We start from the raw sequence: 21,943 nt of genomic DNA, 5'->3' as shown, positions 1-21,943 counted from the left end.
TGGGCGCGACCGGCAGGGACGGGGCGCGGCCGACGGGCGAGGGGCATGGCCTGCGGGCGACGGGGCGCGGCCGACGGGGTTGGGCGCGGCCGGCGTGGCCAGCGCGGCCGGCTGGAGGAAGTGGCGGCAACGGCCGGACTGGAGGAATGAGCTCTTTATTCCAGTTTTACAGTTTGTTTTACAGTATCTGTTCGGCCGCGCTAGTTTTCGACCCGCAAACGCGATCTTCGTGAAACTACAAACGCGTTTTGCGGGTCAAGTTTTTCGGGGTTTGCTAGAGTTGCTCTAACTTCCTCTAGAACGACTGTGTGAGGTCCCCAACCCCCAACAGTTCTTTTGACTGTGATACTCCACAGACGTTCAACGACAGGCACACCGGCCCGGCCGAGCGACCGATGCCGATGCTCATTCGGTAGCAGCCAGGACGGCCGGCCCACAAAGAAATTCCCACCCTAACCCTAGAACCAAACAAAACGCACGTCGCCGTGAACCCGTTGGGAAGGAACAAGCACATTTCCGGCGACTCTTGACAAGCTCCGTTTGTGTCTGTGGCTGCTGTTACTTACACCAGCAGCTCCAAGACAAGTTGTACGCCTAAAATTCCCCTAAAAAAAGTAGGGCAGGAAGCACCAAAGAAGAAGGCTCGCATGGATCATCTGCTCCACTCGTCAACCCTACAACGCAGTGCATCGGTGAGTCATAGTATTACACTGTGCAATCAATCGCCTAACTTGTACTAGCGCGTACGTACGTTCGTACACGGTGCGTCATCGCATCATCCGTTTTGACCGGATGCAGCTAGCACGCGCGCGAAGACAAACCATTCCGTTCGGCCCACGTAGTACGTAGGCCACGCACGCACCGTCCCATCCGTTGACAACGTCGCCGCAAGGCAGAGCATGCAGCCAGAGCCAGGATATGTGCATGGCGGGACGCGCGCGGCCGAACCAACGCATGCAGACGAAATGGAAAAGGCGCCTCTCGCCGAACAGATCGCATAAGGCCATTTGCATGCATATGTAACAAGATTTTGTGCTTTTCTTTTAAGATCTGACCATACATACATGCATGTACGTATAATATATTGTCTATTGTACTATCTTAGAAGATTCTTTTTTATATACAAAAAAAATAACTGACCATACATATGTGCTCCTCCTGACGCGGTTTGAGCAGGAATCCTTCTCGTTTTCATCAGTAGACAGTATGGGGTAGGGTTTTATACGCTTATACTAGTGGTCGCTGCCGTCGTCGTGTTCATACATACGCATGGGATGCATGCATGCATCCAAACATCTATCCGCGTCACGTCGCGGCCAGCCAGGCCATTGGTTGGACACCACTCGCGACTAAGTAGGACTACAAGTTTATATGGAACATATATGTGGACGTACGGGCACATGGATACATGGATAAGCCATTATTAGGTGCAAAAATCACGATCCTAAACTGAGACCCGTTCCTGTTCATTTGTCATCTCCCGTCCTGTCGCCCGATCCATCGCTTGCTGATTGATGATGCATTGGATACCAACAAAATGCTCCCAAATCATGGGGGGATACTAGCTTGTGCGGGCGATCGATCAAGCATGGAAACCGTGTTGCCAGCTTCACGAGTGCCAATTTGCCCAACAGGCGTAGTCTTGTTGCAATTGCCTTCCTCCACATCGAATATGCGTCGTGCCATACCGAATTAATGGTGCTCGGAAGCACCTGCTCCCTTTCACAAAAATATATTCCAAAATGTACAAAAAAAGAATCTCACATTTAGATGACTCATCATTGTATCTAGATACAATGGTTCATGAAAATCACTACCGAGTTTTGAGCTGTGGAAAAAAAAATCAAACCCTTCTTTTACAATCGGAAAATTGTTACTGTAGCTCCTTTTTTAATGCAGACTACAAATCAACAAAAGAAATCAAAATCAAAAAACCTGATGGTGCATAACTCACTCTAACATCTACTCCCTCCGTAAACTAATATACCGAAAAAGTGTTTCCCCCCGCTTTGTATTCCAAAGCAAACCATCATAGTACACAACGCAATGCTGGGGCGAGCAGCACATCAAGCCCAAAGAAAAAGAAAAAGAAATAAATGCCAACAACGGCAGCTCGACAAAGCGTGGCAGACCCGCAACCGCTGCGCCCTTCGGATACAAACCATCACAGCCCGAGGCTCCGATCTACCGCGAACTAAGCAGCACCTCCAAGAAGGGATGCGACGCCGACGACGCTGCTGCCCGGACAAGACCTAGGGTTTCCCCCAGTACGCGAAGGGAGGTGGGGGATAGCTACTCCCGACACCCTCCAAGAAGGGATAGTGGCACCCGCCGGTGTCACCGTCGGAGCCGGACGAACCGGCAAGGATTTCTCCCGCACGCCAAACCCCACCGGCCAATCGGAGCCGACCAGCCAAACCACCGCCCAACCATGCGCCATCACGGTTGCGCCGCCACCAACGCCGTCTCGCTGCGAGCACCACCACGAGGCCAAGAAGACCGGAGAGGAGATCCAAGCGACGGGAGCAGCATCACCGAGGCCGAGCGGGAGAGAACCACCTCCACCGCCGTCGTGCGGGAGGCTCGCGCCTCTGGCACCGTCGCGGTAGCCGTCCGGACACCGCAGCGGGGCATACCAGGCCACCCCTGGCCCGGCCAGGCCCGAAATGGGCCCGCTAAGCCCCGCCGGCCACGCTGCAGCAGGCTGGCGTCGACGCCACCAGCCCCCGCCGATCATCGCCGCTCACCACCGCCTCCTGATGGCCACGCCAACGCCACGCCTGTCGCCGGCCCGCCCAGGCCCAGATGGGGCCTGAAGGGCCCAAATCTGGGCCGGGCGGGCGCCGCCAGCCCGCGCAGCCCCGCCGCCAGCAGCGCCGCCGCCGCCCAGAACTCGCCCCCGCCGCTGCACAGGACCGCCGCCGCCTGAAGACACCGTCCGGAGCGCTCCGTCCCGCGCCGGAGAAACCCTAGACGGGTAAGGGTCGGGGGCCGCTGCCACCAACGTCGCCCGGGCCAGGCCCGCGGCGGGCGCCGGCGACGACGGCGGGGAGTAGAAGGAGAGAGGGGGAGGGCTTGCGGGGAAGGAGGGGAGGCGCGGCCGGCCGCCTGCGGGGGCGGCGCGGTCGCGGTTGAGAGGGGGGTCGAGAGCATAAACCTCTAGATAAGAATCTTCATGCAGACTTTTCTCCCCGTAAACTAATATAAGAGTGCTTACATCACTATTTTAGTGATCTAAACACTCTTATATTAGTTTACAGAGGGAGTACATATTAGATCCTTTGTCGAAATGTATAAATGAATATTTGGAAAAACATAAATATATAAAGAAATGAGCATGGTCACGATTAAGATAAGCAAACAAGTGTATGGTTGGTGAAGCAGTGCGACAAAATTCCTGATCAATGTCATCATATTTTATACTCTCCCTCCGTTCGGAATTACTTGTCGCAGAAATGGATGTATCTAAACGTATTTTAGTTCTAGATACATCCATTTCCGAGACAAGTAATTCCGAACGGAGGGGGTATGTGTGTTCATGATAAAGAAAACATTAATCATAAACCATGAAAAAAACTATAGTGTCCCTGCGTACCTGAGGTGGACCTAACCAATAGCTTTCCAATATGTAGTTATGCAAGTACTTGTCCTACAAATCGTTGAAATATATAAATAGATATTATCACAAAAAGAGATACATAAATAAACAAACATGGTTACAATTAAGACAGGCAAACTATGGTTTGGTGAAGCGGTGCGACAAAAATCCCCATCAATGCCATCATACTTTAATATATGCGTGTTCATGATTTCAAAGAAAACATATATAGGTCATAAACCATGAAAGAAACTATACTGCACTTGCATACCTGAGGTGGACCTAGCTAGCCTGTGTAGTTGCGTACACCTGGCTAGTGGCATCGCACTGGAATTTGAAAACGACGAAGGAAAAAGGTATCCTCAGATAAAGGTTTTTGGAAGCAAGAAAGTCTTTATCACCCCAACAAGAGGTAGGTCATTGGTTCAATCAACCTCCGTCACTCGATCTCTAGTCTAGAAAGAAAAACATATGAAAACTAGCTAGCAAATTCAAAAAAAGTAATCGCAAGGGCACGAAAAATCCGTGGCACAAATACATATCAACGTCATCATCGGCCACCAAAAGGCAGCCATTAATTAGTGATCTAACCACGTACAAAAAGGAGGGCGATGAGGTGGTGTTTAGCTTAGTAGCCTCCTTCAATTTTCCCGCCTTTGCTTGACAGAACAGTTTACGGAGGGAGTAGGACTTCCCAACCGCACGAGAAAATTGGACAAACCAGACGTCTGGTTGAGCTACGAGGAGAAGAAGAAGCGCCTAAAAAACGGAACCGGTTGAGCTAGCTAGTAGAGAGGAAGCTACTGACCAGGAGCACCTCACACACACATACATTAAGCACATCGTAATCGATACAACATACGTCTAGATCTTTAATTTTCTTCTACGACGAGCAATAGAAAACGACGACGACTGTTAGACGGGTGCGTGCGGTGCCAGAGCACGGTCAAAATGTGGTGGTTCAATCGGCCCTCTCCGAGGAACAATGGTTGACTACGCCACATGGGAGAGACGGAGAGAGCTATCAGGAGAAGTTTCCAAGGGATCGGGTGCTAGTAGCAGTAGTTTATGGTTTGGCAAAGCACATATGTCGCGGTACAAACCGTGCCTACCAGTACCAGATAGATGTACCCATGCATGTATCTAGGGTCTACCAGGATGGCAATAGGATTGCGCAACCGGCGGAAGAAAAGGGAGGCATCAAATCGTTGCCGCCGGGGAGTCCCTGTCCGGCCACGGGGAAACGAATCACTAGTTTCACCACGGGGAAAAGGGAGTCACGTTCACTTCACGTACACGCACGAGAACCGATGGGGAAAGGACGTGTGCCTGTAGCTAGCTTCAGCAAAAGACGCAGGTAGCTAGCCTTGTATACTTGCATGTACATATATTCGTTTTGCAGAATATATGGTGCAGCTTAATCAGCTCGTGCTATACAGTTTTTTTAGAGAGAAATTTCCAATCATATTCATCAATTAGTACATAGAACACAAGGAGTAATAAAAATTACAATCAGGTCTATGGACCATCTAGTGACGACTACAAGCGCTGGAGCAAGTCGAAGGCGCGCCGTTGTCATTGCCCCTCCCTTATCGAAGCCGGGCAAACCTTGTTGTAATAAAAAGTCGGGAAGTCGTCGTGCTAAGGCCCCAAAGGACCAGCATACCAGAGCAGCAACCATCGTCGATGAAGAGAGTTGTAGATCGGAAAGATCAAACCTGGAACCACATGAACGAAGACGAACAAAAACTGGATCCAAATAGATCCAGCGAAGACTAGCACCGACCGAATCCCATGAGATCCGACGGAGACACACCTCCACACATCCTCCGACAACGTTATTTGCACCATCGGGACGGAGATAGGACATGGGATACATTATTCCTACCGAGGGACATCGCCACCGCCACACAGCCCCAACCAAGATGTTCAACCTAACAAAAACGAGAACGGAGTCCCTCCCGCCGGCGGGTGGCCGAGATCCTCCGCACCTCCACAACCCAAAGGCCGCCGGAGGTGGGGCGGATCGATGGCGGCGCCGACGAGCGGACGAAGAACTGTTGATCATTGACAGTAGTACCTGGCTAGCTCAACCTAATAATCATCTTGCTAGCATTAGCAATCGATCTAGTGGTGGATGCATGTAGTAGTACTGTATTATCATCGCGAAGCATGCTGCAACCGTCAGCTGACTACACGATTGACCAACCGATCGTGGAGAAACATGCTCGCCCCCGACAAAACATGCCCCGCCCCGGCGGCCGGCCGGAACAATAATCCCACGGCACACACAAAGCTTATAATTTGCCTATAGTTAAACGTACGTCAGCCAACCACTTATAACTACCGCGTAACGTGTACCGCATTATCACTAATAGTATGTTTTTCATATTGCAGAGGCCCGGGGGTTTAATCTCCTTTTCAAAACAAAAAAAACTAATATGTTTTTCCACGGGAGGTGGAAAGAGAGAGAAAAAAAACGGGTCTTTTTATTTGACCGACCGCCTGAGCTAGATAGCTTGCCTGCTAAGATTTCACGGTGAAATGAAAGCTGTTACAGGCCACGGGCCGGCCGGTCGATCGACCGGCGACTTGGCCCGAAGGAGCTACGCCGGTCGCACGCGTGCTTCGGCCATGTGTTGGTACCTGGCGGTACGTGTCCGGCTGGCCCCAACCGACTCACGTGTACACGCGCGCCCGCTCTGAAAAAAACACGTAACGCGTCCCGGTCAAAATCTGCTCCGCTGCCTCCCTCCCTCCCTTGCGTGCGTCGTCGCTAACCCAGAACCCAACCCAACCATCCCAATCACGACCTCACCAAACAAACCATACAAAACCCGAACGAGTCCACCCCCTCCAACTCCAAAACGCAGCTTCGCTCCCTCGCTCGCTCGCTCATATTTGCATCGTTTCTTTCCTGCCTGCCTGCCTGCTCCTCTCTTGCTATCTACTACCTCTCGAGTTTTATATTCCCCCGGCCCGGCCCGGCCGCCGAACCGGTTCAACGCGGTGCGCGTGCGTGTGCTGGACCCGGACGCCGGCCGCGAATATAAGCGCGCCAGCCCACGGCCTCAGGTCGGAGGACACTGCCCCGCCCTGCTCTCCACACAGCACACAACGGCGCGAGAGAGATCACACACACAAACACAAACACCTACGCTCGCACACAGGCTAAGCTAGCAGAGCCGGCAGAGGGCGGCGCGGCGGTGATCACAGGGCGCGCCCCGGGCACGCACAAGCGAAGGCACACCAACAATCCGAGTAGCATCTTCTTGCGCAATGAGATCAGGGAGCGCCGCGGCCGCCGCCGTAATCTTGTCTCGACGGCTCGGAGCCGTGTTGCTGCTGGTGCTGCTTCTGATCGCGGCAACGGCGGCGGCGGCGGAGGGGAGCAAGAGCGGGAGCGGCGACGGCAAGGCGCACAACTACGAGGAGGCGCTGCGGAAGAGCCTGCTCTACTTCGAGGCGCAGCGGTCGGGGCGGCTGCCGCACGGGCAGCGCGTGCCGTGGCGCGACCACTCGGGCCTCACCGACGGCCTGGAGCAGGGGGTGGACCTGGTGGGCGGCTACTACGACGCCGGCGACCACGTCAAGTTCGGCCTGCCTATGGCCTTCACCGTCACCATGCTGTCCTGGAGCATGCTCGAGTACGGCGCCGACGTCGCGGCGGCCGGCGAGCTCGCGCACGCGCTCGAGGCCATCAAGTGGGGCACCGACTACTTCATCAAGGCGCACACGCAGCCCGACGAGCTGTGGGCCGAGGTACGTACGTACGCAGCACTCCACGAGCCGGCCGACGGCGGCGATCGTGCGTCACCTCCATCCATGATCCATCCCCTGGCTAGCTCATAGCTGTGTTCAGATACGATCGATCATGACATGCAGCATGAGATGAGACCGACCGGTTCCAAGCTAGCTGTTGCGCACGCAAGCCAGCGATCGTTCCAAGAAAGAGAGAGACCAATTCAATTATGCACACCTTGCTAGCTTGTTGCACTTTGATCAATTAGATTCTTCATTTACATACTATACAAAATCTTTTATGTACGAATAACAATTATATAGATATAGGAGTATTTTCTGGTTAGGGGAGAAAAGAAAAAGGTTCTTTTCTGGTGAATAACAACAAGCGTGTTAGGTAGGCGGCCAGTTTGATTTGATGAACGTACGTACCAACGAACGGCAGCACTAAACTATTTTCTCCCACACATGGCGTGCATATGTTTCACAGCTTCGTTGGTCGTCCATGATGCACCAGAGCCGTCGGATTAATCGCCTAGCTTTTTCTTGAACAGGTGGGGGACGGCGACACGGACCACTACTGCTGGCAGCGGCCGGAGGACATGACGACGTCGCGGCAGGCGTACAAGGTGGACCGCGACCACCCGGGCTCCGACGTCGCCGGCGAGACGGCCGCCGCCATGGCCGCCGCCTCCATGGTCTTCCGCAAGTCCAACCCGCACTACGCCCACCTCCTCCTGCACCACGCCCAGCAGGTAACACCACGCTGCCTCATGTGCATACACACAGCGTGTACGTTGACGTAGTGCTACATGCAAAGTCTCATGTGGAAAAATGAGAGAAAAATATCGGTGCGAGTTTGGAGCATAGCGTACGTAGCACCAGTCTGTCTGCGTACCGGATTTTGGAACGTAGCGTACGAATATTGGTAGCTTTTTTTTTTGACATGGATATTGGTAGCTTTGGTCAAGGGGCGCCGGTCTTTTCATGGGTGTGATACTGTGATATGAGGTGTGTTCTTTTCTTGTGCCCTGTGCCGCACATGCCAAGTTGCCAACAGCTCGACACGATCGACGTCGATCGATCGGGCGGGAAAACGGAGATTTTTCTCTTCTGTCGGCTGGCTGCCGTGTGGGGCCGGGGCGCAACCTCTATCTGGTGGACGGGGAACTTTCCATTTGCCGCCTCCGGCCATGATTAGGTGGCCAGTTCAATCCCATGTTGAACCAGCGGCTTAACTGGGAAATTATTAGGAAGCGGTCGTCGTGTCATCATGTGCTAATTGAACCGGTCCGTATTCACACCCACTGGCCTGGCTTGGCTACCTACCTGCCGCTTTTCAAGTGTCAACTATAAAATGCATCAATGAATGATACATACATATGCAACCTTAATTATTCTTAGGGCTTTTTCTTAATTATTTTTGGCTAGTAGTTTATGCAATCTTACTAGTTGTTGGGTGTACGTGCACGTTGGCTGATGTTCGCTTTTGTGAACGTGCGTGCAGCTGTTCGAGTTCGCGGACGGGTACAGGGGCCAGTACGACAGCAGCATCGCGGAGGTGAAGAGCTACTACGCGTCGGTGAGCGGGTACAAGGACGAGCTGCTGTGGGCCGCCCTGTGGCTCCACCGCGCCACCGGCAAGCCCGGCTACCTCGACTACGTCGTCGACAACGCCCACGACTTCGGCGGCACCGGCTGGGCCATCACCGAGTTCAGCTGGGACGTCAAGTACGCGGGCGTCCAGATCCTCGCCGCAAGAGTAAGCCCAACATCCACAGAGCGCACTATGATCGGCAGACGGTCATCGGGTGAACGATCACTGACGAAAACGGCTGCCTCTTGGTTAATTTTCAGCTGCTGCTGAGGGGAGAGCACACGGCGGAGCAGAAGAGGACGCTGGAGCGGTACCAGGCCAAGGCGGAGCACTACGTGTGCGCGTGCCTGGGCCGGAACGCGCAGGCCGGCGGCGAGGACGCCAACGTGGAGCGGAGCCCGGGCGGGATGCTCTACATCCGGCAGTGGAACAACATGCAGTACGTGACCAACGCGGCGTTCCTGCTGTCCACGTACGCCGACTACCTGGCCGAGGCCGGCGTGGGGACGGTGACCTGCGCCGGCGGCGAGACGGCGGGCGCCGGCGAGGTGGCGGCACTGGCCAGAGCGCAGGTGGACTACGTGCTGGGCACCAACCCCAGGGGCGTCAGCTACCTCGTGGGCTACGGCGCCAAGTACCCCGCCAGGGTGCACCACCGCGCCGCCTCCATCGTGCCGTACAAGCACAGCAAGCAGTTCATCGGGTGCTCGCAGGGGTTCGAACACTGGTTCGGCCGCCGCAGCTCCAACCCCAACGTGCTCGTCGGCGCCATCGTCGGCGGGCCCGACCGGAGGGACCGGTTCAGGGACAACCGGGACAACTACATGCAGACGGAGGCGTGCACCTACAACACCGCGCCCATGGTGGGGATGTTCGCCAAGCTCAACCGGATGGCGAGGGAGGAGAGGGAGCGGAGAGCTGCCACGGCGAGAAGCGGCACGGCGGCCGAGGTGTAAATGGATTTAGATAGGTTATAGGTCTCGAGGGGGCTGTACAATTTTCCCCATTCTTTTGTTCATTTCTTCTCCTTCTTTGGAGGTTTCTTGATACACAGGAAGGATGGAGATGGGTGTAGTATACGAGAAAAGAAAAAGGGCTGGAGGCATTGACGTGCAAATGTAAATTCGCTGCCTGTACATACGAGAAAAGGAAAATGAGAATTCAAGTTATATATCGATGATTCTAGTTTGCTTAGTTGTCTACGCTTGGGTATGTGATCGCTCGTCAACGGGTGTTTGCCAATTTTAGTGGCAAAGGGTAGATCGATCAACAGCAAAGCACGAAAGAAGGCCCAGAGCACCACGATGTTATTCTTCTTTCTTTCTGAAAATCTACATGTAGGTAGAGCACTCAAACATAGTTATTGCAAAATAAAGAGTTCCTATTAAAAAATGTTTTAAATTTTGTTTTATTGTTCACCCAAATGCATGTGAGCTCAAGAGCAGAATTGAATTTCCAACGATACATCCCCTTCACAAAGTGACCAGTTTTTTTCATAGCTCCCTATACAATCATTCGAGATTCTAGTCAGGGTCTGCTATCTTTTAATCACTAAAATTTGAATCAGGGAACACATTAACTGATGCCCATAGGACAGCAAGAGAAAAACCAGGATATTAAAATCCAACGATGAAGCAATTACACAAAGGTGGCCAGAAGAACACAACCGATATGAACAAGAATGCTCAAGATTTCTCGTGCTAATCAAAGAATCACGATCCAGATCACTTGCATAGAACACCAAGCATATCACCTCGAAATAAAAACACGAGTCTCGTGAGGTCAAAAAGAATGGAAGGAATATAATACACCAATGGGTGAAAAGGATACATTGCCAGTTTGATGGAAGACTTACAAGTTACAACAACAGAGTTCAGAACCAAGATCAACTGATCTGTGGTAACAAAATCTCACAGGCCGAGAGAGCATCAGACTGATCAATATAGCAAAATGATCGCGAAACAACCACCGTAGATAACCTACATATTTCTATAAACAACTGAGGTCCTCTGGATACACACCATTCATGCGATCTCTCGCCAGCTCTCTATTCTTCATTCCAATTTGTTTTCCCATCACTATCAGGTGGGAGTGAGAGCATGCCATGAAAAATATGATTCTCACATATGCCAATCAACATGCTTAGTATTTCGGCGGTGCAGGTGGCAACCGGTTTGGTGTGCGTCGGCTGCCTGAATTGGCACCGTTGGCATCCCCATTTTCATACCGCCGACCACGACTGTCAGCACTTCTCGATCTCGACTCGTTCTGTGAACTGGATCGGTCGGCAGAGCCATTTGCTGCAGCACTGAAGGCAGACCTCCAGTCCTCACCTGACTGGCCAGGACTCTGTGGGCCACTCTCTGCAAGTGATGTTTCATTTCGTCAGGGTAAAGGTTTGGTTTGTGCACCAGGAAAGCAGAATAAAATGAAGAAAAAAAACATCCCAGGGGTATTACTAATATCTTTAATCACGTTTCAGAATAAAAGGTGCATGTAAATTCACCTCTCCTTTGCCCCTTCATTTATTTTCACCCTCTCCTACATAATCTCCTTTATTTTATATCTGGTAGTATCCCTTTAGATGCATATTTTATCTTACTCAGTCGGTGATAACTACTAATACAAAATAAAATACAATCGAGATAATTTCAAACCAAGGAAAGAATGTTTAGCAACTCGAAACTAGCCTGCTCACGAGTGGTGACCACAAGCCCCCTGAACCTAACGCAAGCATATTGCCCCTCCTAAGTTTTGGCCAAAGATGTGTGCCGCCACAGCCCAACCTCGATATAACAAATCTGAGCTTTGAAGCAGGTACTTCTCCTAGTGTATTCCAGGTTTGTTTGCATAGAGAACAGGTCTGAGGTTTTTTGCAGCCGCTATGCAAAACTAGTGAAAGGTGCACCCATTGTAAGTAGCCTTCAAGAAGTGCTTGTCCAGGTGGCAATGATATGAACAACCATCAGCTAATCAGAAAATTGGCATACAGTACAAAGAAATTAAAGAACATAAATGATCTTTGCTTGGAACAAATAACCAGTGCGGATGAATTACTTTTGAGGGATTTTAATGCTTAACTTCTACAAAGCCATTAGTAAGTTCTAGATATCATTTGCATCGACCGATATTGAGGTTTCGGCTGGCTGCTGATACTGAAGTACTCCCTCCGTTCCAAAATAGATGACCCAACTTTGTACTAACTTTAAAGTTAGTACAAAGTTGGGTCATCTATTTTGGAACGGAGGGAGTACTACCCTAAGAAGCACGGACACGGGGAAGGAAAGACGGGGATACGCATACGGGGACACGGGATACGGCTTTTTTCAAAAATAGCCATTCGGGGATACGGCAGGATATATAAGTATTTAGAAAATAAACAACGTGTAATAAAGATATAGTAGTAAATTTTAGATGAAAGATTGTTATTTAGTACTGGACATATATTGCCTCTTTTTTAGATGAAAGATTTTTTTTTCTTTTGAGGATCACATGGTCACTCAGAGCTCATGTAGCTCTCCACTCAGAGCCCACAAAGGCCCAATTCCAGGAAACCCTACACAAGTGCTCCTCCAGCTGTTCCCTATCCCGTGCTCCTCTTTCCTCCCTGTCCCAGCCGCCAAGATCTGTAGCAGGAGATGAGACGACCGCTCCTCGCCTGTACCTTCTTGCTCGTCTACAGCTTCCCTTTCAATCCACCCAAATCTTCTTTCCCCCTGCCCGAAGCTTTTTCCTCGCCTGCAACCACCTCGCCTTCTCCTCTCTGACTGGATCTTCTTCCCTGCTAGCAACCGTCGAGGTTGCCAGCTCGAGCGTGGCATCCGTCGGCGGAGAGCTAAGCAGCGTCGTGGTCGCTGGAGGCCGGCTCCCGAGTCCCCCAACCTATCCCCTCCGTATCTATGCCGTATCCCGATTTGTTTCTCTTTTTTTTATTCAGAGAAGATGGGATACTGCGGGATTCGCGTATCCCGGCGTATCCACGCGTATCCCCGTGTCCCCCCGTACTAGAACGGCAATACGGCAGTTTCTGCCGTATCCATGCTTTGTAGGTACTACCTCCGTCCTGGTTTATTGGTCCTCTTCGTATTTTGTGCCAAAATTTGACCATAGATTTAACTAGCAAAATGTCAATGCATGTCATAAGAAATTATATCGTTGGATTCGTATTTAAACATAGTTTCCAATGATACTATTTTTTGTGACATGCATTAACATTTAGTTAATTAAATCCATGGTCAGAATTTGGCACAAAATACTACCAGGACGGAGGTAGTATGAAACAGATAATTGAAATAACCCGCTTACCCGGACCAGAAGTATCATCAGAATATGATGCAGCTGCAGCTCTGTTATCATGGACGCTGAGCTGACGAGTAAGTTTTGACAGGAGAGTCGATTGTTTTTGGGCCTTTTCCCGTCTACGTTTAGCATTGTGGTCCTCTTGGAGAAGTTCTTCAATCCTTGCATTGCTTTGTGAACTGAAAGTGAAAATTGAGACAGCGTTAGCAACACTACAACACATTATACAAAGATAGTTAAATAGAGTGACAATGGAACAGGCACACACTTTTTCAACATTTCTACAAGTTCGGAGTAAGAAATGAATAATGTTTCAAGTGGAAGACAGTATTTTGGGTAGGTAGCTGGGAGGGATTTGCACCATGGCCATCGCCTTATTTCTAGTTTGGATATTTCATGCCCCAAAATGCAATGAATCAAATATAAAATAAAATAAGAAAAATAAAAATAAAAATGTTATGTGAAGAGTTCTGCGGAGAAGGGTTAGCAGCTGCTCACCTGCAAGACCCAAGTGTGAATGGGACCATCACATGATTGAGCTTTGCAGACTTGGGTTTAATCAAAACAGTGTGAATAGCATAAATAAACAAGGGCAGACTATCAAGTCACAAAAAATGGTTAAATAGCAAAACCCAGATGAGCTATACTTGGGTTGGTGAATATTAGGTGTAGGCGTGCGACTGCGGAAAGTGATTGGAGCCAGAACGGTGTGAATCAATTGGATCGGTGCATATCACTTTGTAAATAAGGATGCAACTTTTTAGTCGTGAAGCATTTCCCAGTATAAAATACACCTCATAAAAGTAACATAATTAGAAGGAAAATAAATATAATGAAGCTATTCAAAATGAACCTACCCATTAGTAGCAAGGACCCATAAGGCCTTAACTGCGAGTTAAACTAGGGTTTAGGTAGGAGTACACAAAAGCATTATGGTTCTTCCAACTGGGTGGTCCATTTTTCAGTCAATTGGGTAAACGAAAGAGGATACTGATGAATGGACAAGTGGACACGGAACCAAGGTATCAAATTTTGTTTCAGAACAAACAGAGAATCCAACCTTATTGAGCTGTACAGCTGGTTTAGCATATCTTCCTTTGCTTTCTCCACTTGGCAAAGCACAATAGCCTGATCAATTGATCATGCATAAGATAATGAATACCACATTTAACAATGTTAAAATAAACGACAGGGGCAAATATACCTTTGGAACATTTGCTGCCAGGCTGTTCAACACAGCCTCAACATAACCGCGAACTTCTTGAGACATCCATCGGAGTTCTTCTTCAGGATCAGCAGGCCTCCGGGCCATCGTATCCTTGAGAGAAAAGGTGTAATCATGTGTCATTGGTTGTAGAACAAAGCAACAACAAGAGGTGAGCTTTTGTTTGATAAGATCACACATTGAAATGAGAAACATGCTAACTCAAAATAAGCATGAACACAAGACAGAGTTCACAGAAAATAAGCTGAGGCAACTAACTCTTGAAAGTAAGTTCTAAAAGCTTAACGGTGGATACTGGAAAAGGACACAACTCAAACATAGTGTGGAGCTTACAAGAGATCCATCTGAATGGCTTTGTCTCATGGAACCGCCCTCAGGAGTATTTGAACTCTTGACAGACCCACCTTTGCTCTGAATAATACCTTTTATCTTCTTCACCCATTCAATCTTGTCAGCCATACTCTCAGCCTTCAATACAACGGCACTATGAGCTGCAACATGAAATAAACATTAATGCGGTAGAGTCAGAGTAAACCTTGAGATAGTTGGTTTAGAGGCAGAAACCTTTCAGCACAGTTTTGTAGGCAACCCTGTTAGTAATCTTAAATACGAGACTTGGGCCTTTCTCTGCCCCATTCGCCTTCTTTGAATCCTTAGAAGTTTTAGAAAGCTCTTCCTCCTCTATCTCTTCCAGGTTACATTCCTGAATCACACGACATACTGTTACTACAAAAGTTTATATGACAGCTCCCATAGTTGTAGACATGATATTTCTAAGTCCAAATATCTTTTTAAAAAAGTTTTAAAAACTGGAACTATCCACGATGACTCAGAAAACATTTACTGTGTCTATTACAACCAAGAATGGTAAAGTAATGCATCACAGATTACTCAATGTCAAGTAGAACAAAATGAACATGGTAAAATATATAATCAAGCACACCTCTAAGACAATGACGCCTCGAAAATGCCTCTCCTCTTGTTTCTTGGTGTAGCCAAGCTGGACAGGGAAAGTTCAAAGTAAATGACACCAACCACCTCAAATATTAAAAATCAGCAGAAAATGTCAAGAATAGTATCAAAAGATTGCATTCAGAAGTTCAGAACAGTTGAGACTAGTGGGCACCAGGACAGATTTATTTACCTTTCCACTCTTCTCATTTAGGACAAACCACCTTTTGCTCCATTCATTGTTTTTTGCACTCTTTTTCAATAGGTAACCTAAAGAGAGAAGAAAACATATGCTTGTGTATCAATAAATCAAACCCAAATTACTGGAAAAGAAATCATCAAAATCATGTAATTTGTTACATCCTTATGCATGCATTGTATACTAGACAATGGAAGATTATGTCAGAGTAAGCATGGAATTAACAAGCGGCCAAAAAGGTTGATTCTTATCAAAAGGCTTATTTCATTTTACTAGATAAAAAATGGCATGGGAGCTACGTCAGATAAATATCTGTGACTTCCAGTTTTAATCATAGTCACATATAAGCAAAAGTGCTAGCAAATTGTTCTGAGAAAAGCTAAAGTTGAGCCAAACTACGGTGCAGTATTATACCTGCAGTTATTTCGCCGCCAGGACCAGCAACCTGCAGATTAGGTCCCTCTTTGGTATCTTTATCTTGCTGATTGGATTTGTCTTTTGACGACTTAGCTTGCTCCTAATATGAAATACAACCAATGTAAAGTTATGAACAGCCAGACCAACACAAATATAGGGTGATCAATCTGCATACAGTTTTGTAGGTATGCAGATTCATGCAAGCAAAGACGCAGAAGTGATACCTTGTTCATCATGGCTTGCTCAGCATCTTGTGCTTTCTTAGATGATTTAGTTTTCACCTCCTCCTCACGGCGCTGCCTTTCCATTCTGTGAATAGCATGCCAAGCAAAAAGATAACTTAACTATGTGAATATGATCATGAAAGCTCTGAAAGGGCAGCTCAACTTATAGACTGCTTATAGTACGACAGATCATTACAAGTGAGATCAATCTTTTTAACGTAGAAGTTAAAAAATGAAGTAGTGCACTTTATTGTGTCGCTTTGTAAGGAAAAAGATTCAGCATTTTCACAGTATAATTTAGGTTGCTAGTGCTATCTCTATTTGTCACTAATATGATCTAACATTAGCTTTCTCTGGTTTAAAAAAACGAGTTAAGAATCTTAAAAACTTCCCTTACCAATTTACCAATAATAGGAAAATAGAAGTACAAAAAACAGATTACTTGCCAAAGTTATACTTAAGTTGATCAAATAAAATGAAACCAATTACCAACATATTTGTTAAGGCCCCAGCTAACCTTACCTTCTTTGTACTAAACGGATGAAATGTTGTGGGGGGACAAAGGCACGCTCCATATCAACGAGCGCAACCACCATCTTTTTCGCATCACTTTTGAATGTATCCAACGCATTAGATGCAATTGTAATGATCTTGCCAAAAGAAATGGTGGAATGTTGTGATCAGAACTAATAAGTAAGATTTATGTATACAAACAGTAAAAGGGGGAGTAAGTTGATACCTCGCGTTTGAACGGAGGATATCTTCCGAGCCCTGGCGTGCCATTTGCAGTGGCATTTACTATGTCTAACAATACACGGTGTACCTAGTTTAAGAAAACTGATATATCAGAAGCTACATAGACAGTACCCACCAATGCAAAATATACCTATTAGGCTGAGCAAGCCTATGTTTGTATTCAAGCTTGGAACTTGCCTCCTTAACTTAACTCTACACACATGGGTACATTATGGGCTTGAGCTCCGATTGATAAGGCTTGAATATATATAGTGTCCATTTGAGCCTAGCTCAACCCCATTCTATAAGCTTAACTGCTTAAGGTAATTACAAATGTCTGAGCCCAAGTGTTTTGCTCTTTGGATAGTTCTAATACTAGTGTATTGACAAACATAATAACTGGTAAGCTACACAAACAGTTGCATATTTGAGCAAGGAGCATTTTACAGATAAAACATAATACTGAATATTAGCAGGGTACAAATAGCTCATCAAGAAAACTACATTGTTCTTCATCCAAAGGCATAACATATGTCTAAGCCAAGACATACCTCTTCAACACATAGTCGTGATGGCTCCTTTGCCATTTCAAGCACTCCTTTAATCAAAGATTTTAAACCTTTCTCCGGGGATATCAAATATGGTTGATAACCATCAGCTTCCAAGACAATCTAGAATATGAAGAGAATGATTTCCATTGTTGGCCAATATAGTATTCCACTCTAGTATTTAATATAGAAGAGCTTTTAGATTTACCCTTTTGACATTGTTCAGATCAAAATGCCTGTCCAACGGAAGCTGTTTGATCCTATCTGGAAACTTGCCCTCGAAACTTGCAACAATTTTCCAACCAGACCCCTATTGATTGAGAACAGCACAATGAATTGTAATCAGTACTTTACTTGACAAGTACTTCCTCCGTCCGGAATTACTTGACGCTCAAACGGATGTAGATACATCCGCTTGAGCGTCAAGTAATTCCTACATCAGCTTGAGCATCAGGTAATTCCGGACGGAGGGAGTACTAAATTAGGTATAGACAATGATCATAACTCAAGCTTATTACTAACCTCACCAGAAGTAACATGAGCGAGAAACTTATCTTCAAATTCTCGGCACAGCTCCAAAGCAACAGCCCTGGTTCCTTCCGGACTTTGTACCATCGATTCTCCAAGCCTTGCAAGTTCATCTTTCACTACCTGAGACTTGCCCTGAAGCCTGACAGATAGAGCAAGGGTACAGTTATTTGCAAAATTAAACACCAGAAATCACAATGAGGTTATTTTTTATACATAAAAGACAAAAGACAAGAAATATCCATGTTTCATGGTGAACTGATGACCAATTAAATTGATAAATAGAATGGATGGCTAGTTGAGCAGAATAGTTCAGTGGCCATAGCAAATTTCTGTAAGGAGTTTGAAAGATGGTATACTTTAACATTTCAGCTTCAACATATAGGTCATGATGCTTACCCAGTCAATAAGTTAGGTAGCCGCACTTTCATCCGCTTACGTATCTGCTTAGCAATGGTATCAACAAGAGCAATTCTTCCCAGCTTATTCTGAGGAGCAGTGGTTAAGATTGATTTAAGGCTTTCCGCCTCAGCTCGCCAGGCTGTTTCCAGTGAATTCTCAGACCCAACTGACCCTGATTGAGCTGACGCAATTGCAACAGATTGCCCTATTAAAGCAACCCATTCAATTTCAGCTGCTGTGCGTGGGCCTTTATTAGACAAAATGGCCTGAACACATGCAACTGTTTTTGCATCTGATGCGGCTTGATCGATTTTACTCAAGACACCTATTGTTCTGGTTCCTACAAGGACAAGAAAAGACATCAGTTGCTATTAAGAGAGTGACTGTGCTTTTCTGGAGGATGTATGATCAGATTCAAATGACAGACCCTCTGGATCAATATCCCTCGCCAGTTTAAGAGCCCGGGATGATGCAACCTCAGGGGCTTGCATTGCTGGTATCACAACAATCAATATTGCATCATTGTGGCCAGCGAACTCATTAATCTGAAATGTTAACAACAGTATGTTAACATGAGATTATAGAAACATGATAGACAACATTGCAGTTTTGCTGCTTCTCTTCCACGCTGTAAGCGGATGGGGAGGGGGAATGAGTAGCATAGTTACGCCAGGCAGTAAGTGATTCTCAGTTCAAGTGCATAACATGCTGTCACTGATCTGATATTCCAGCCATTCCTATACGTTAAATATTATTCCAGTTTATATTGGTTAAGTTGATGTACAATGACACAATCATATTTTAACCACAAGGATTATGGATATTCAAAAGATTGGTCAGGCGTTGCTTACTACTTGAGGGGTAAGATAAAAAATACTGTGTGAGCAGTACTCACTGTTGAATCATCAATAACTCGTTGGTCTATGCCAGGTAAATCAATCAACTTTAGTGGAGGAGCTGGAAAAACAAAGAGAGATACAGTGAGAAATCATTTGCAAAGGAAAGATAAGGAATTACTGTCTAGCATGTAGCACAACTCTCGGATATTGAACTGGTATTTCCGAATCAGATTAATTATATGCAGCTGGCATTCCGAATCAGATTAATTGCACCATTGGAAAATTAAGAGAGCGCACTTTTGAGTAACTAGTAATAACCATACCAGAACACGCTAGATTTGAGTACTAATTGGCACCTTCCACAATCTTAAGGTCTTACCACTTCAGCTTTAAATGGCACATAAAACTTAAGCTATCAATACCAATGGAAACAGTTTGGAAACTTGCTCAAACATACCATACCCTCAGGAATGCCTGACTATACAGCTTCAACTAGATTAGCAACATTGCCCAAACTACTAGAGTAAACATGTGCGATCCAGCGACAAACCTGTGCTTGTCCGCAGCTTGAGGTAAATCTCATCAGTCCTGCTCCTCCCGGGTCCGGTGGCCTTGCTAAGCCTATCCTGCAGCGAATGCCGGAGCGCACCTGCACGCCAACACAACCACAAAGTGTCACCAAACTGAGCACACCGACCAACCGCGTACATTGCCAGATCTGGCTAGCCAGGGGGAGATCTCACTCACTCGAAGAAACCTGCTGCGACTTGCTGTCGATCTGCAGGACTATGGACTTGGTGCTGAGCCCCGGATCCCTCTGCAGGTCGACAACTATGGGCGCCCGCGTGGCCCCGTTCTCCCCCGTCGGCTGCAGCACACCAGCCACCAGTACTCAGCACAAACGAACGCCTAAAGCGGCGGAGGATAGCGACAGAGCTAGAGACGAACGAGGCACTCACCAGCACGGGGTGGCCGATGAGGGAGTTAAGCACGGCCGACTTGCCGGACCCCTGCACGGAACAAAACCGGATCGCGTCAGATCGGGGCGCGGGCGGGGCGGGGGCGGGAGGGAGGGTTCTGGGGCGGCGGCACTTACGACGTTGCCGAGCGCGACGGCGTTGAGGAAGGTGGAGGGGCGGCGCGGGGCGGCGTCGTCGGAGGGGTCGTCGTCGGCGAGGAGCGAGGCGGCCTGGCGCATGGACTCGGAGAGCTCGACGAGCTCGACGATGGCGTCCATGGCCGACGACGACATGGGCGCAGGGATCTCGAGGGGCTGGTCGGGGAGATCTCGGGGTGGGGTGGGGTGGGGGAGCTGCTGCTGTTGCGAGGAATTTGGAGGCGGACTCCTGCAAACAGTTGGAATCCGCCGGGCGAGTGTAGGGGGGGCTGGGAATGGGAATGGGATTTGACACGCGCACACGGGGGAGGGGAGGGGGAGTCGTTGCGCACTTGCAGTTACGCCCCTGCTTTTCAAGTGACGGGACCACCCACCAGTGAGGTGCGGTGCGGTGGGGTGTGGGACGTTTTGTTCGTTCCGTCGCGTCGGTCGGGTTTGGTTGCAGATCTGGCTCGGCAGTGGAGCTCGGCTCTACGCGGAAACGGGCTGGGTTACGTTTCAGCCTGCTGCGTGTTTTTTTTTTTTTGCAATTCGGGAGCTTTATTAATTATTACTCACAATCTGAATTAAATGCTACTGGTGAATCTGAAGAGGAAATGCTACTGGTGCTGTGACTGGCAAATGTATGTGTTGATATTTGACACGGTATATTAATTGCACATAGATACTTAGGTAAGATTTTTTTGCGGGTTATTTATATGATTAGGGCGGACATTGTTATTTAGGGACAGTTCTTTTGGGCAGCTTAAAAAATAAAGCTGTCTCTCCCCAGCTTAGAAATAAGCCGCCATCTAATTTTTTTGAGAGAAGGCGATTTGTTTTCCTCAGGGAGGCGATTTGTTGGCGATATAGGGTTTGACTGCCGCCGCCGCCAGCCCGACGCCTGTCCTCGCATGAAGCTGGAAGAATACTTGACGCGTTCCCTCGCGTGCTGCTTGCCTGCCCTTCTGCCTGTCGTCTGACCTCGCGGGGCTATGGGTTCCCAGTGTTGGCGAACCTGCTGCCCTCATGAGAGAAGAGGAACAGCTGATTTAGCCTGGTTATTTGTTCTTGTGGTCTGCTACATGGCTGCTATCAAGGATCAGTCACCTGGTTAGCCTCGTGAAGCTGATAGTTTGTCCCGGCGCGCGTCTCGCGAAGCCGGTATTCTGCCCCGGCGCAACTCCGCTGCCTTTCAAGGCGTTGTGATCGGTTTTCTGTCCCTCAATATCATTCAGATTACGACAGGTTTTGTTCGTCTGCTAAGTCAACTAGTTACAGAAACAATGAAGCTCATAAGTTGGAATTGCCGGGGTCTTCTCGGTGCCCCGACAGCTCGCTCGCTTCTGGATATCCAGAGGCAAAATAATGCAGATGCGTTTTTTCCGTCTGAGACGCACCTGGACGAGGATAAGGCGGAGGCTCTGATGAGGACGATGGGAATGGATCACAAGATTGTGGCACCATGTCTCGATGGCAGGAAGGGTGGTTTGCTATTAGTCTGGAAGGAGGCGAGGATCTACTCCCGGACTACTACCTTTAGC

General features: G+C 48.1%; 2 protein-coding genes across 2 annotated transcripts; one reads left to right on the top strand and one right to left on the bottom strand.

Moving 5' to 3' along the window:
* The first annotated feature begins 6,462 nt into the window (after window positions 1–6,462).
* On the top strand, window positions 6,463–10,111 carry LOC109744321 (endoglucanase 7). Its single transcript, XM_020303429.4, has 4 exons — window positions 6,463–7,360; window positions 7,894–8,094; window positions 8,847–9,101; window positions 9,197–10,111. The coding sequence occupies exons 1-4, from the start codon at window positions 6,878–6,880 to the stop codon at window positions 9,890–9,892; spliced, it is 1,635 nt and encodes a 544-aa protein (XP_020159018.1). The 5' UTR covers window positions 6,463–6,877; the 3' UTR covers window positions 9,893–10,111.
* A 602-nt stretch (window positions 10,112–10,713) lies between these two features.
* LOC109744320 (dynamin-2A) lies at window positions 10,714–20,742 on the bottom strand. Its single transcript, XM_020303428.4, has 22 exons — window positions 20,400–20,742; window positions 20,263–20,313; window positions 20,051–20,171; window positions 19,854–19,952; window positions 19,360–19,421; window positions 18,892–19,009; window positions 18,462–18,804; window positions 18,057–18,204; window positions 17,743–17,844; window positions 17,538–17,657; window positions 16,991–17,074; window positions 16,774–16,901; window positions 16,252–16,336; window positions 16,025–16,127; window positions 15,605–15,681; window positions 15,404–15,460; window positions 15,025–15,163; window positions 14,794–14,951; window positions 14,440–14,553; window positions 14,296–14,363; window positions 13,242–13,414; window positions 10,714–11,299 (listed from the first exon to the last, which is right to left on the bottom strand). The coding sequence occupies exons 1-22, from the start codon at window positions 20,553–20,555 to the stop codon at window positions 11,079–11,081; spliced, it is 2,727 nt and encodes a 908-aa protein (XP_020159017.1). The 5' UTR covers window positions 20,556–20,742; the 3' UTR covers window positions 10,714–11,078.
* Between the last annotated feature and the right edge of the window lie 1,201 nt (window positions 20,743–21,943).

This window comes from Aegilops tauschii, chromosome 6 (assembly GCF_002575655.3).
Source record: "Aegilops tauschii subsp. strangulata cultivar AL8/78 chromosome 6, Aet v6.0, whole genome shotgun sequence".
Taxonomy (NCBI): Eukaryota; Viridiplantae; Streptophyta; class Magnoliopsida; order Poales; family Poaceae; genus Aegilops; species Aegilops tauschii.
The sequence above is the reverse complement of the archived record's forward strand: the minus strand, read 5'-3'. Positions and strand labels throughout refer to the sequence as shown.

Coding starts and splice junctions, on each gene's coding strand:
- LOC109744321 (XM_020303429.4), top strand. CDS start 6,878: ATGAGATCAGGGAGCGCCGCGGCCGCCGCCGTAATCTTGTCTCGACGG. Junction 7,361..7,893: donor CCGACGAGCTGTGGGCCGAG/GTACGTACGTAC, acceptor TTTCTTGAACAG/GTGGGGGACGGCGACACGGA. Junction 8,095..8,846: donor TCCTGCACCACGCCCAGCAG/GTAACACCACGC, acceptor ACGTGCGTGCAG/CTGTTCGAGTTCGCGGACGG.
- LOC109744320 (XM_020303428.4), bottom strand. CDS start 20,555: ATGTCGTCGTCGGCCATGGACGCCATCGTCGAGCTCGTCGAGCTCTCC. Junction 18,805..18,891: donor GAGGGATATTGATCCAGAGG/GTCTGTCATTTG, acceptor TTGTCCTTGTAG/GAACCAGAACAATAGGTGTC. Junction 15,461..15,604: donor TAAATGAGAAGAGTGGAAAG/GTAAATAAATCT, acceptor TTCCCTGTCCAG/CTTGGCTACACCAAGAAACA.